Source organism: Rhipicephalus sanguineus, chromosome 1 (genome assembly GCF_013339695.2).
Source record: "Rhipicephalus sanguineus isolate Rsan-2018 chromosome 1, BIME_Rsan_1.4, whole genome shotgun sequence".
NCBI lineage: Eukaryota > Metazoa > Arthropoda > Arachnida > Ixodida > Ixodidae > Rhipicephalus > Rhipicephalus sanguineus.
Window position 1 is genome coordinate 119,322,960 of NC_051176.1, and position 15,353 is coordinate 119,338,312.

A 15,353-nucleotide genomic window follows, 5' to 3' on the forward strand; every position below is an offset into this window, starting at 1 on the left:
ATTGCTTCGCCGGGTTGCACCATCTTCTTCCGACGCGTTCTGAACCTGTGGTTGTTTTTGTTTTATGTGAATAAATGGCGTGTAAATGCGGCAGCTAGTCTTTTATTTTTTTTTTCGCAAACTACGTCTAGCAGTGCTGCTTCTAAGCGGCCATCCACCAAGCCATCAGCTTCTATTTAGCGGCTGTTCTTACTACACTCTTCATGAATATCCTCTCGCCGTCCTACGCATTTTAAAGCGAAACGCTGTCTTTGTCCTATCACGCCCATTTTTGTTGCAATATTATTTTCCCCTCCAAGTAAAAGGGCACGCGCTCTCGCGCAACTGACTCGCTGGACGCGCTACATAGAAGTATTCACAAGTATTGAAGTATAGGTCACTTCTGTGAGGTGTGTGAATTTGTGCGTGCGTACTCTCCCTCTCTCCCTTTCTCTCTTTCTCTATGTTTAAAACTCCCCCATTCCTTTCCACAGTGTAGGCCCGTAGGGTAGCATACCAGTTTTTCTAGGCAGATTAACATCTCTGCCTTTCCTTCAATGTAGCTGCGTTGCAGATAAATCAAAGCTGAGGCTTATTTTACGTGGTTCCACAGAATATTCCCCCTCTGTTGATTGGTTATGTGCGCCTTGGCACAACAATGGGATATCAGAATGGAATGACGAAACCCCTCTACCAATTCGACTGTAAATGTGTGCAAACTGCACACATGCACTTTTGTGCACCGGAAATGTCCGCCAAGTTACAAATCTTTTAACAGCGGAGCCGCTTAAGCTTGGCAAACCTCCGGGATAGTCTGCACAAAACTGGACGGATATGCACAAAAAAAAGCAGGTATGTGCCAAACAACTGCTAGCATAGCATAGCCGTGCATAGTATAGTATAGCAAAGAAGTGGGAAAGGAAAGTGAGGGTGAGGAGGAAGGAAAGGGGGAGAGTGTAAAGCAATGCATAGCTTTCTATAGTATAGTTTAGCAACGGGATGGGAAAGGGAAGTGAAGGTAAGGAGGACTGATGATGGGGTGCTTAGGAGGGAAATGAGGAGGAAAAGGAGGAGGTGCGAGGGTAAACCATATCATAACCACGTACAGTATACCCAGGGCTCCGTGTTTTCGGATAAATCCGAAAAAAAAAATCTGGTAAACACTTGCCGGTAAAATTGTTGACAGTTCGGATTTATCCGATGAACTTCCGATTTTAACGGCCAATATGACCCTGTTTCGTTCTTTATCGGAGGGCGTATTCTAAGCGGTCATTGATACATCGGCTGGTTTGGTCGATATAGATTTTACCTCGCGTCTCGAAGACCGCACCCACCGCACATTTAAGAAAGGGCTTGTCGCGCACGGAGTGAGAGACGTCAGCGTATGTAGTGCCCCCGGGAGTATGAGACGAGATCTTGATATACGGTCCCCTGGCGAAAATGGGGCTCGCCAGACGGCATCGAATATACGGACTTCGTAAAGTATGCTTGCGTCTATTATAACAAGATTTAAGGTTGTAACGCGCACAAACGTAGGTGTCTTGTATTCAAGTGTTTGTGCTTGTGTGTATGTGTGTATGTGCGTTCTAACCTTCTAAACAGCTAGAACACGTGCGCTTAGTGTGTTCAGATATCATTTCACCTAAGGTATTGGAGTGTTCAAAACAATTCGAAACTCCGAGTTTCGTAGAATTGGGCATTTACCAGAAATAAACTCCGATAAACGCCAAATTTCCGCCAAGAAATAATCTCCGAAAAACACCCTCCGAATTTCAAGAAAAATAAACTCCGAAAACACGGAGTCCTATAGTATAGTATAGCAAGGGGTGGGAAAGAGAAGCATGTGTGTGTAAATAATTTGCCGCACCTATAGCTGTGTTGAAATTATTAATTAACAAAACTTGGTAATTATCTTTTTAATTAATACCGCGAGGACAGTTGTTTATATGGAAAAGTTGCAGGACGGGACAATTTATGGCGTACCCATTTTTTTAGAAATCCCAAAAAGCGCACGTAATTTGAGATGTTAATTATCGAAGTTTAAATCGCGCCGCTAGCTGCTCGCGATATCGAAACTGAGCGCACCGGGTGCATAGGACGTGCCGTCGCTATGTTACATCAGACCGAGATTTAACGTCACTTTTACGCCGTACAGTGAAAATAAATCAGAATTGCAGTTTTCTTGTGTACAGCGCAAGGGCGTAGCCAGAAATTTTTTTCGGGGGGGGGGGGGGGGGTTCAACCATACTCTATGTATGTTCGTGCGTGCGTTTGTATGTGAGCGTGTATATATACGCAAGCAACACTGAAAATTTTCGGTGGCTACGCCCCTGGCTACGCCCCTGGTACAGCGCGAAAGAATCAGATAAGCACCATCACAAATCACAGCAGAAAACATCACAGCACGAAAATGCGCCACAGAATAGTACATTTCCAGGGAATTAACGAGTTCAGTGACAACTTTTTTCGGGGTCACTAAAGCAGTTCTTGAAGCGGCGAAAAAGTTGTTTCAAAATGGCGATTTTCATAACACGATCTTACGATTCAAAGTTATATAGATATAAGCCTGGTCACGACCGTCTACGCGCGGATGCGACTATAGTTTCTGAATGACCGGCTATCAAAATCGCCAATATCATGAGCGTTAGACGGGATATGGTAGTATCGATAACCGATAAATCGACAAGAAGTACCCCGCAGAACGATTAATTATCATACTTGTCCACTTACACTTAATTGGCTTTATCAATTAAACCTATTGAAGTAATCGCCTTTAGATGGGGACAGAAGTGCGAAAATTTTGGAGTCATACTAGAAGGTAACAGCACAAGAAGCAACTGTGCGACTGCGGCGAGTGACCTTTACTGCCTACTGTTTTACAGCTATAGTAAGCATTATCAACAATGCCTTAATACGTAAGCTAAGATTTGATTTGATTTGATCGACACATTTTGCACTAAAAATCATTATTTTAAAAATCCCTGCTTACGCACCACCGGCCTTACCTGCAGTGGGTAAGCGTCTTTGTACACGAGAACAAGAAGAAGCTTACTATGGACAACGTGACAACGTCAAATGTTCAGGACGCAAGAGCAACAGCTACAGCATCAGTATCTACGGCACCAGTAACTACGGCATCTGTAACTACAGTCAACGGTAAGCCGCTAATTTTGCATTGAAAGTGTACGGCGAAAAACTCTCATGAGTTTGCAACCAGCACTTATTAAACTACATCCCTGCGATACTGATATACGAGTGCAGGGCGGGTTTCTCTCACTCAGCTTACCATGCAGGCGTGCACCGAGATTGAGACATATATCAAGATCAAGCAATAAAGAGCCCAGTTGCGCGGGTAAAATGGGAAACGGGGAGAAAAAAATTAGGGAAGAAAGGGAAGTCAAGATCCAGTGTAACATATTTTCGTTCAGTGCGGCTTGCTCTTCAGGATTCGAAGAAGTGATGCAGTTGTAATATTCAAAACCGTGTACACGTTTTCGCGATCTTGTCCTACCAGAAAGGTCTTCCTTCTGTAGGAGGTGGAGAGAGGCGCGAAGGACGAACTTTTGATACTCGAAGTAGCACAGAAACTGCTCTACACTTCGTTTGTTGTTGTTGTTGTTGTTGTTGTTGTTGTTGTTGTTGTTGTTGTTGTTGTTGTTGTTGTTATAATCACCGTAGGCATTACGTTCGGCAATCGGTGACTGATATCAACCACGAATATACATTGGTAAACGTAACGCTAAGGTGTAAATGACAAAGTCTTTCTACACTTCAGAGACGACCAGGTAGCAGGCGCAGCTGACCGAGCTTTAGGTTCACACTGCCATGGTAGCAGAGTTGCCAGATGCTACAGAGCAAACAAGCAAATAACCATCGCAAAAGAAGCCCAAGAAAAGCGGCGCGGCTTTCGCTAAAAAGCCCAGAATAAGCGGAAATATATTGAATTTTCCCATTCTTGAAAATGTTTTTAGTAATAATAAAAAAATGTCACTCAAATATAAAGGGGAGTTGAAAAAAAAATCACTTTAATGATATTGTAAAGCGAAAATATGCGCAACGTTGAATGAAAGCACAAATTTACTTTTTAACATTGTCTCAAAGGTTTTCTCCATTCGGTTGAATGCACGTTTGCCAATGCATGAATAACGTTACTTGTTGATTGCCCCAACGTATGCTTGACTTCAACACTCAACTACTCAAAGTCATCGATAAACCCGCTAATTGTGAACGACAAAGGCACTACTGGTGAACGCGATGATGGCTAAAATAACTATATTTGCTGGAAAATGCAAATAAGCCCAAAAAACGCGACAAGCGACTGGAAAATTCTACAAGCGACTCGGCGTAAACAGAAGCCCAAATCCGCTTATTATAAGCGGAGCTGGCAACCCTGCATGGTAGTCGAAGACCGTTATAAGCAAATCACCTAGGTTATTCACATTATGTAATAATAACGTCGTTCTAATTGCTTTACACTGTGGGCCTCTCTATGTTCCGGGGCGCCTGGATATATAGTAATACTGTGTTGAACAAAGCTTAACACAGAATACGCCTGGACCTGCATGGCTAAAAACGTTCGGCATAGACTCCGCGCAATACCATATGGCTGTAAATGATTGCAAATGACCATAACGAAATCGTGCCGCTAGCTGCTCGTTGACTGACTGAAAGTCCTTCATTAAAGCGTAATTTTAAGGCATCTATGCTGGAGCTCCCCTCTGAGAGTCTGTGACCTTGACGCCGTAACGATAAAAGCCCGAGGGATGGAAAGAAAAATCAGGTGTTGCGTCGGAACCGAACCCAGGTATTCTACGTGCCTGTAAAGTATTATATACCATAGAGCCACGCCAGCGCTTGAAGCTGCTTCGGAAAAAGACCCTATGTAGTAGTCACGTCGATGGACGCAAAGAATAAAAATCAGGGTTCGAGCCGAAATCGAACCCACGTATTCTGTCGCAGAGCCACCCCAGCACTTGAAACTGCTCCGTCAGATGACCCTATACACTCGTCATGTCGGGCAAGAAGTCACGTTAAGTGGTGTAATATTGCGTGGCGGAAGCGTAGAATGCTGAAGTGCATGCGTATGCTGAGTGTGACATTCACTTAAAGGTGAGCAAAAGTCTGCACACCTTTGAAAGTGATGTACAAAGAACAAAGCGCTGGCATAAGGCGTTCAAAGGGTCGATTTAAAACCAGACACATATACTTGCTTGTTTCGGTTCATTTTTCTTACATGAGTGCAACCAGGCTTTCGCCTTTTTGTTCTACAAGACTGTAACACCTGCCGAAGTTTTAGGAAATGGGTAGGCGCGAGTCCTCTGTGGGGACTCATGTGCGTTCATGTGTCGCTTCCTCTCTTTTGACGGCCTAAAGGTAATTAGGTTCACTCTATCAGCAACATATGGCACAAATGCAAGCCATTGACACCTAAAGAAAGCTGTCATACGTACTTACGATGGTCGAACAACTCTAACTACAGTTGTTCGCAATTTCGTGCCAGAACATTTGTCAGCCTGCTGCGAACAGAAGTGCGTCCAAGTCCTTTGTTTTATAAAGCACCGCTTTTACAATACTGTATTCTTGCGCGTACGCAAATATAATCAACGCAAGCCGCGCGTTTATCACTATATTTTGCTGCTTCGGGCAAAAGAGCATGGGAAAAAAATACATGCGTGCTGTACTGAAGGCGTTCACTGCAAAATTGCCGGCAGAGTTTTCGCTGCATAATATGGCTTTTCTTTGTACTTAACAGCCTTGAACTGTCACAGTGATGCATTCCTTATCTCGTTCGTCCTCTGAGCGTAGTTTGGCGCGCAAGCGGAGCTCGCCCGCCGTCGAAGCGACCCTCATGATTGTAATGTGAGCGCCCGCAGCATCGAGCGGCCGCTGCTGCGGGTTTGTCAAGCGGCTGATTTCAAGACAAAGCTTGCTGAACCATGAAACCTGGCTGCGAATTCGTTGTTGTGGAGCTGCTGCTTTGTGATTATATGGCGTACGATTATTTTGAACAACTTATACTCGATTTTCAGCAGATAACGAACGGGCGCGGCAGCGAGGCTGATTCGTCACATGTCACGCATTATAGCTTGTTAGCAACCAAAATAATCTAACGTTTTTTATGCAGAATGGTAGACGACGTCCTTGACTTCAATCAGAGGGATTTTTAAAAAAAATTAAAAATGGTCTTTTTCAGAAAATTATTTTCAAACTTCGGCGTTTTTGGTAAGCCACTTACGTTTCAGCACAATTATGCATGGAGTGAAACGGAGCGCGATAAAACCACGGAAATTATTTTAAAAGAGAGCGCAAATACCAAAGTTAATATGTACCGATTTTTATTATCCTTAGTTTTTAACTTGTTTGCAGTAATAAATTCCTGAAATACAGGTATTTTGTGCGATTTGCCAAGTTTGTGATTTCTTTTCTTCAAAAGTGCTTCGACAGGTAAAAAAAAAATAATTGACTCATAAGATTGCATTTAACTTGTTCTTTGAGGGGAATAAATATTATGACCAAGAAGTGTATCGTTTTTTTCCCTATAGGTGCGCTCAAAATTCAGAAATCGCGAAATTGGCGGAAAAGTGGTTTTCGCGGTCGAAATTTATATTTTCTTTTTCAGGCGAACAAATTTTTTTTCACAAAACTATAGCTTCTAAACCATTGTTCTGGATCTAATGCCTAGACCTACAGTAAATTTCATTCAAATCGGGAATGGTGACCGGGACCTCGTGTTCGATCTTATCTGGACACACGCATATAGGTATATTATCCCATATCCGCTCCTATATATCTCGGTTGAAATGGCGACGAAGATCCGTGAAAGGCGGGAAACGTATATGTATAGGTTACGTTTCAGGAAATTGTTCACGTGTTGTATTACATACCAGCTTAGAAACGCGCTTGGCTGTAGCTCTTGTGTACGGCGCTGTAACTACAGTAAAGTATGAGCTGATAATCATGCTTCAGTGGAAATAAATCATGCTGTTTGTGCAAGTGAACTGCGCTTGCGCGTGTGTGCGTGCACACGCATGCACGCACGCATGCATGGGTAGCGTTTTTTTTTTATCGTTGACAGAATTCTAAAAAAATAGGCCCATCTCATGTAGCAAAATCCTAATTGATTACATGGATTAATCTCGCGGGCAAAGATTATTTGTACGAGAAATCAAAATGCCCATTCTAATAATCAACGAAGTTTGCGCGGTGAATGTTCAAACAAAACAGACGTGTCAAATGTTTGACCATATCGGTATCTTTCATTTCAAGCTTTTAATGCAGTAAGCAAAGTAACGAAAACGCCTCGTCTTCATCGTATGTCACGCTCTCTTTAGGCCGTTTCCTGCGCTAAAACGATTAAAACTGAATGCCTTACAGCAAATATTGCAATTCAGTAATCGTAATCGGCGACTTAAAGTCACTAACCTGCAACGAGATTTGACAAAGACACCAGTGCGTTCCCGTAGTTTGCGTGAAATGTTTTCGGTGATCGAGTCACTTCTTTAGCCTTTATATGTAAAAAATTGTTTCGGCAATAAAACGGAAGTGAAACACCAGGCTTTTTTAATCGCGCGTTCGACAGCGCCTATGTGAAAACTGCTCCTATTGTTTTTAAATTTGCTCCAAGCGGACATGTAATTGGACTTTGTGCACTGCCAAGTATAAGCCTATATAGGAAATTGTTATATAGAGTAAAAGTTGATCAACAAAATTCTGGTATTTTTCCGTTCTACATTTTGGTTTTCAGTTTAACTGATGTCCTCATTTTCGAATAATCCAACTTAGTGAGTAGATTTACGCTATGTGCCACAGGTGCCTTTCAAAAAAAAAAGAAAGAAAAGGAAAAAAAGAAAGAAACTGTTAACGCTGAAATATCTGGAGACCACCGATGTTCCCCTTCTTCTAAAGGTGCAGAGAACTTGAAAGAGGAATGCCACGCCGACGACAATCTTGTGGAACAACCATGCGACGACGACGCCCATTCTTCGTTCGCTGCAGGTAAGAATCTTTTTTCTTGGTTCCATTTAATTGAAACTCGAAGAATAAAGGTTCCCGTTGTTCGAGGGCATAGAGAGAACAACGAAATTAACCAACGCACAAGGCATATTTGCATAAATATACGCATCACAGCTTGGTGTATAACCTCTATTTCTGTCACTATTCACCTGCTACACGCAGAGCCAATGGGACTCACCCTGCCAGAACCCAGAAGCACGCTTGCAACCCCGACACCGGTAACGACAACAGCCTCATCCACCAAACTGCCGAGGAGATCCATTGCCTTCGTTCTGGCCGCCGCGTGCGTCTCGTTCGTGGCGGTGCCTGGTCTTCTCGTGGTGCTCGCTCTGGTGATCATAGACCTGCGGTGCAGCAGCGACCAGTGCCTGAACTTCGCCGCCCAGCTGTACCACAGTCTAAACCTGTCCGCGGATCCCTGCGACAGCTTCTACGACTTTGTCTGCGGCGGTTGGAACAGCAGCGACGCCTCCGGGGTAAAACGATGAGGCATGCTGTAGAACGTTTAAAGCGTACTTTCGACTGTTGTGCATTACACCTTTCTATCCTTCAGGACTCCAAATTACGGAAGCCTGGTTTTAAAAAAATGTCACAGTTGAGTTAAGCATAAACGCAACTCAGGTGAGATCGAGAAAGGAAAAACAGAAACAATAGCGCACCACTAACATAATAACACCACTAGCATAATAGAAGCAAGAAGCGCAGAAGTTCATTTTAAAATGCTGGAAGGAAATTATTTCAAAAGTATAGAAAACACACTTAAGAGCATTGATCTTTGTAACCTTGGAAAAAGGGCAAAGACAGTCTTATTGATGGTAGCGCAGGCTTCAACGGGCAAAGGCAGAACAAAAAGCGACATTAATTAGAAAGCTTACTGTAAGAAGATGATCGAATCATGTATACTACGCAGAAAGATGCATACATGTGGCCAAACTGTGCTTAAGAAGCGTAACAAACGTGCACCGCAGCGGCTGGCAGGCACTTTTTCTTTTCTTTCAAGGAGAAGAGATCTGTTCCCAGCAGGCCAGACACATAAGCGTGAAACCCCAAACCTAATCGACATCTTACATCTGAAGTGAAAATGCACAGTATTCGCATGACGATGACTGATATCCACTGAACCACCGCATTAATAGGTTCACGTCTCGTTTTGGCAATGTGAAAATGTGCATCTTCTGCGGTAAAACGACAGATTGCAAAAGGCAATAAAATGTTTGTGTCTGTGTGGCCTACAGTTTAGACAACCTTACGAAATCACAAATACGCCCAGGAGTCAGGAAAAAAAGAAAAACACGGAAAAATTGCAATGATCCGGTTCGACATTCTAATTGCGTCTGCTGATAACTTGTTCCCTTTACGTAATCGTTTAAGAATTCTTTGACTTGAAAATGATGCATTCCTTCTCTCTGCATCTTGCATATCGGCCTTTTCAAAAAGAAAAAAAAAACCCCAAACCACTTTCCATTGTCACTGCTATATTTTTGCCGTGCTAACACCACTACGGAACGTTTATTTCACTACAACTTTTTTTTTTTATGCGTCTGTGTCCGCAGGCAACACTTCACCAGAGGTGGCAGCAAAAGTTCACGAATGACGTCGTCGAGATCAACAGGAAGGCCCACGTTCCGACCAAGGGCCAAAGCGCACAGCAAAAAGCTGCCATGTTCTTTCAGTCATGCGAAAAATTGGCTGCCTTCAACTATAGCGAAGCGCGCGGACTTCAGCTGGCGCTTGCCGAGGCGGGCCTCTTCCTGCCAACTTGGAAGCAGGAATCGGAGTTCGTCAACGCCACGCTTTTTCTGAACGCTCGGATGCAGTTTGAGACGGCGGTTCGAGTTTCCCTCTCGAAAGAGCAACGTGTTGCCGACGGTTCTGACGGCGGATTCGTCCTTACCATGCGCCCCAGTCGCGCGTTTCTAGACTACGCTTCGCGCAGGAGAAGCGAGACGCGTGCGAGGTTCGTCGAGCAGTACCGCACCCTGCGCAAGTACCTGGAGAACGACGAGGCACACGCGATGTCCGCTGATAAGCTGTATTTCTTGCAGAAGAAAGTACGCAGATTTCTGGTCATGTCCCTGAGGCAAAGAGACGGAGGCGTGGAAAGCAACCGCTCCCGGATACTGCCGTTTGTGCCCGAGTCGATGTGGACTGTCTTTCTTCTCTCCTGCTATGGCATCACGAGCCGTAACATAACATACCGATTAAGAAGTCCCAGTTTCCTCAGGGCCTACTTCGCTCTTCCTTATCAGCTGGGAGCCGCAGTCTCGCAGCAGTACATAAGATGGTTTGTAATGTCAACGTACATGCGAGTCTTCCACGGGCCTTCCTTCATCCGCCATTACGCAGACGAAGCCCAGGCCACGGAGGAAAGATCGCGCTTTTGTTTTCGCGTTGTTCGCAGTAGCATGGGTGCGGCGTTCACTTCCCAGCACGTCCTGCAGTCATTCACCGGGGAAGTTGTCGACAGCATAAATGACTTGTTGAGACGAGTGTACGCGGGCTTCCTGACAGTGTTCGCTCAAGACCCCTGGTTCAAGCCAACGTTCCACGTGTCGGACTACCGAAACGACTCCGGCCTTGTGCTAGACATGCTGGAAGCCTCTAAGCCGGCGAGACTCGAGCAAACGTACGCTGAATACAGCGACATGTCGCACAGCTTCATTGAGAACTGGAGACGCGTTGCCGAGGCGATAGTTCGTCGCCTTGGATATGACGACTCTGTGACCGAACGCGATGGCGAAATTTGCATTCACAGTGCGTGTTCTTTTTAAATTTTGGGGGGAGGGGGGGATTTTACGTATAACGCTCCGCACAGAGCCTTTTGCCTAGCGAAATAGGCCGAGGTCGAAGATACCTTGAGAAATGATATGGCATACAAAACCGCCTACTCCGGACCTTCCGCTTTCTTTCAGCCCTTCTCGCGCACCAGCTAATGCTTATTCAGCGATTTCAAGTGTAGCAGACCGCCGTTCGGTTGTTTTAGCTTTGGGATTGGCTGCCCGGCTCACGTAGAGTGGACGTGAAAAGGGGATAGGTTAAGGCGTGCACAGTGTGACAGGTGAAAGGTCAGTGGAAGCCACGTTGTCTCACGCTTACCACAGGCCATGCATTTCGAGTCCCGTACTTACTACGTGCGATAAGAAACATACCAAAGTTGCATTGCAACCCACCAGCGCACAATCACGCCGAGGACAAGAAGGAAGAACACACCACAGCTCTGAGTTCTCAATATTTTGATACCAAAGTAGACTCGGACGAAGTTATGCACAGACCAGACTTTCCTCACCTGCATCTGTTTCAGCGGGCGAGGAGGCACTTTGTAACAGCGGGCAATGTACAGCCGTAATGCGAAGGTTGCACAACGTGTGGAAGGCACAGGAAACCAGACGTAAGGCATGTATAAAGCATGGCGTTAGCCGTAGACGTAACTGTCAGTTGTTTAGAACAATTCAAAGCTATAAGACCTCGAAGCACCAGTCGAAGAACATTTGTGAGTAAGCCATTAAAAGAACGGTATAAACTGCTCTTTCTGACAACGTCACCAAATCAGAGGTTCTTGACAGGAAACAATGCTGAAACGTAATTTCATTTATACGCACAACTAGGAACAATAGCCGCGTCTTAGACTCGGGCATCAGTTGAATCCAAAGGTGCTAGCTGTGCTTCCAGTTTCGTATGTGTACTTCCAACGTGACCAAACATCGGCGAACGCAATAATGTCTGACAGCAAGCCAGTTTATACGTACATGTATGTATGTCCCAGTGGATCCGAGACAAAGTATGAGCTTGCGCACTTGTAAGTGTTCAGTCATTCAAATACAAATGTAACTTGTCGGCAGGCTGGTCTTGTTTTGAGAGTTGTAATGGGCCTGCCTATCAACGAATCCAACTTTGCAGCCAAGCAACGTGCACGTGTCCCATGCATTCAGGTTACCGTTCGTGGGCGCTCATGAGATTTCTGTCCGTGTACTTCCTCCGTTTCAGACGAACCCATTGCACCCAGACATGAGTTGGCGTACTATAAGACGCGCCCGCAGAGTGAAGATTTTGAGTTGCTCCCCGAAGCGTCTGCGCTGCCCTTCATGAGCAAAGCTGCGCCGCTGGAACTTCGCCTGGCCATCGTCGGTTCTGTGGCTGCGGACGCCCTGACCACGTTGCTCTTCTATGGTTACGACGAATGGGACCACGAGGCGCGCGCCGAGTTCGCCCTACAAGTCCGCTGCCACCTGGGCCGTCGGATCGCACTGCCCGAACTGCGGCCCACGCAGCTGCGTGACATGCGACGATTCATGTCACTCCGGGCTCTGATTGCGGCGCTGCACAATCCTGACGCCTTCACTTTTCCTTTCGGTGTGCAGAGGCTTCCGTGGGGTTTGCAAGGCACGCGCCTGCTGTTCGCTGCCTGGTGTCTCCAGGCCTGTGGCCGGCCGGACGGCAGGAACATGTGCGAGCGGCCGCTCTCCGAAACGATCTACTTCCGCGGGGTCTTTCTCTGCTGTCCGCAGGCCGCCATGTTGAAAGAAGACGCCTGCGCCATTATGTTCAACTGAATGTTGCTATTCTTCGGTTGCTCGTTGTGTTGCACAGCTGTGTTGGCCCTGCAGAGTGGCAGTGTATCATCTGCACTTAAGATATTTCGCACGAGTGACTCAGTCCGGATTCACTGTAACCAAGCGATATGTAAAAGCGCCGGAAATGGTCGTCGCGCCGGCCGCATCCCGTAAAAGCTCGAACTTATGCATCTTCGTAATTAAGTAATTAAAACAAGAAATGTGATCCCTCGCTCTTCCAACCTTTTGTTCTTTTGAGGCTTTCCCATCGGTGCTGATTATTCGAAAAATATTCAGTACTTCGAATACGCTATTCGATTCTAGCATCGGTGCTGATTATTCGAAAAATATTCAGTAGTTCGAATACGCTATTCGATTCGAGCACCGAAAGTATCAGCACCATCGGTGCTGATTATTCGAAAAATATTCAGTAGTTCGAATACGCTATTCGATTCGAGCACCAAAAGTATCGGAAGCTTCGCAGTTGTTTCAGATTGTTGCGTTAAGATTACGCGCGAATCCCAGCCGCGGCGGCCACATTTCGATGGAGGCGAAATGCTCGAGCTCGTGTACTTAGATTTAGGAGTACGTTAAAGAACCCCAGGTGGTGGAAATTTCTGGAGCCCTCCAGTACGGCGTCCATCATAATCATGTCGTGGTTTTGGGATGTAAAACTGCAACAATTATTATTAAAATTATGCGCAGGACGCGAGCACTGTAGTTCATTCGGGAGCTTACGCGAGCACCATCGGTAACGCTGGAAGGTTCGATCGCAGATGTGACCATGCGTTCCATCTGTGATCAGAATACCGAAGGCCAACGACATTTATTGCCGCTATCAGTGTACAGAGTGCTTTGCTTGTATTATGAGTTGCTTAGTTTTCTGGGCACAAGTTTGCTCAGTGAGCAGTTTAGTCTCTACCAGAGTGACTGCCGCCTTCTTTATTCTTACCACCACGTGACAATACAATAGGTATTAGGCATTTCTGGGGTGAACATATTCTCTCGTTGAAGAAAAATTGTTAAAAGATTGCACGTTAGTGAATATATTGATGACGAACCCTTTACGCCAGCAGATAAGTAGAACATGAAAAGTCATTGCAGTTTTACGAGCTCTACGCATACACAGTGCGTCACGAAAAATATCGCCAGCAACGTTGTTCCTACTGTACACCGGTGGTTCGGTATTGCGTGAACGCTCTTTTACAGACGAGGTAAAACTCCACACCGGTATTTGCGCCATCGTGCGAAGGCTTCGTATTGAAGTACTTGTGATTAGATCGCAACCTGCTAGCTGGTCGGCAAGCTGAGCAGCGATTCCCCTCAATTACAAAAATGACAAGCAAGAGCCGCTATCAATGAAGAGCTGTCCTGTTAAGCAGCCAAAACAAACCCCAATAAGTTCTGTCGGAAGTAAACTAAAGCACTTGGAGCAAGAAGGACAATACTTTTGAAATACTAACGCACATTTCATTAAAATTAAACAAAATTGGTCACATTAAAGAAATTTTCAAGCAAACCTTTTCGTGCATAGGCGTTCGCTACTTCATTAGAGGGACTATAACAACAAATTTGCGAATGTATCGAAGTATCTTGATACAATTGGCAAGTATCTTATGGGATACAATAATTGCGGTAGTATCTTGTATCTGTATCTCCAATACTTCTTGCCTGAGTATCTTGTATCGTATCGCGATACAATTTCAAAGTATCTTTGCCCAGCCCTGGCTACGCCAAACAGTCTCATGAGTCTTAATTAGTTGTGTCAGCCTTCGGTACTTTTTGTGGCCTACGTGTGTGATCTGCTAAATCAGAAGCGTCATGCCCCAACATTGCAAAATTTTAGATTTGCAGTGAAACCAGTGTGTCATATTTTGTCGCCCAGTGCGCATTCCACCATGTCTACTAAAAGTTTCTAGCATGGAGGAAAAAAATAAAGAACTGGGAGGGAGCGTACGTCACGAAAAAATCTTGAAGCCCAGCCATAATGGAGCATGCTGGGAATTGTGACCAGAACATGGAGCCCGAGATGGGAGCGGCGTCGGAGGCCGTTGGCTTGTGGTCGCTAGGCGCGTGCACTCGTCAATTTTTTCTTTTTTCATGAGCCCACCAAAAAAGGAAATGAAACAGCAGCATCATGGGAATTGTGATACGAACACAAGGAGGTTGGCTTGAAGGCGCTAGTACTAGTCCACTGAGAGTTTCCACAAAATCTCAAACTAAAATCTACATCCAACAAACATTGCATGATGTAAGCACACTTCACCAAGAATTCCTTTTCCTTCGGATCCAAGAAGGCAGCACAGAAGTACATTCTCTGTGATGCCTTCTCTATTACTTGAAATGCACATAAAACACGAACAAAACATAAAAATAGCAGCACTACAGCCCAGTTATGAACTCAACCTACCTGCTTACCTTGTCCCACTGCGCAATGTAACCAAGCTTGCACAGCACTGCCACGACAGTTACATACTTCTAGCGGCATGAAAGGGGAATGCGAAGCAACGCACAGCAACAGCACTGCTGCTCCTTTGTGTTGTAGCAAGTCAACATTACAGTCAACCTTTTTGTTCAGCTCTCCCTTAACACGTCACCAGTACAATAACTACATACACCCTTTAGTTATCAACAGCAAGGCTCCAGTAATACTAATCTTTTGTGTGCTAAAAACCCAAAATTTACAAATCCCAGTTTCAAGGGTAGCTAACAGTTACCAAACAAAAAAAAAAGTTCCTTTAGGGCCAAAAGACAATAATTCCACATGTTTACACATGCATTTCGGTTATGGGTACCAACCACAAGGATTTT

At 45.1% G+C, this 15,353-nt stretch overlaps 1 protein-coding gene across 1 annotated transcript; it reads left to right on the forward strand.

The window, feature by feature from the left end:
* The first annotated feature begins 8,159 nt into the window (after positions 1-8,159).
* LOC119386602 (neprilysin-1) lies at positions 8,160-13,761 on the forward strand. The gene is made up of 2 exons (XM_037653890.2): positions 8,160-8,468; positions 9,546-13,761. The coding sequence occupies exons 1-2, from the start codon at positions 8,160-8,162 to the stop codon at positions 10,761-10,763; spliced, it is 1,527 nt and encodes a 508-aa protein (XP_037509818.1). The 3' UTR covers positions 10,764-13,761.
* The last annotated feature ends 1,592 nt before the right edge of the window (positions 13,762-15,353 follow it).

Excerpts from the sequence above, each read along its gene's own strand:
- LOC119386602 (XM_037653890.2), top strand. The coding sequence starts at position 8,160 with ATGGGACTCACCCTGCCAGAACCCAGAAGCACGCTTGCAACCCCGACA. Across the intron at positions 8,469-9,545 it reads ACAGCAGCGACGCCTCCGGG|GCAACACTTCACCAGAGGTG; the intron begins GTAAAACGATGA and ends CTGTGTCCGCAG.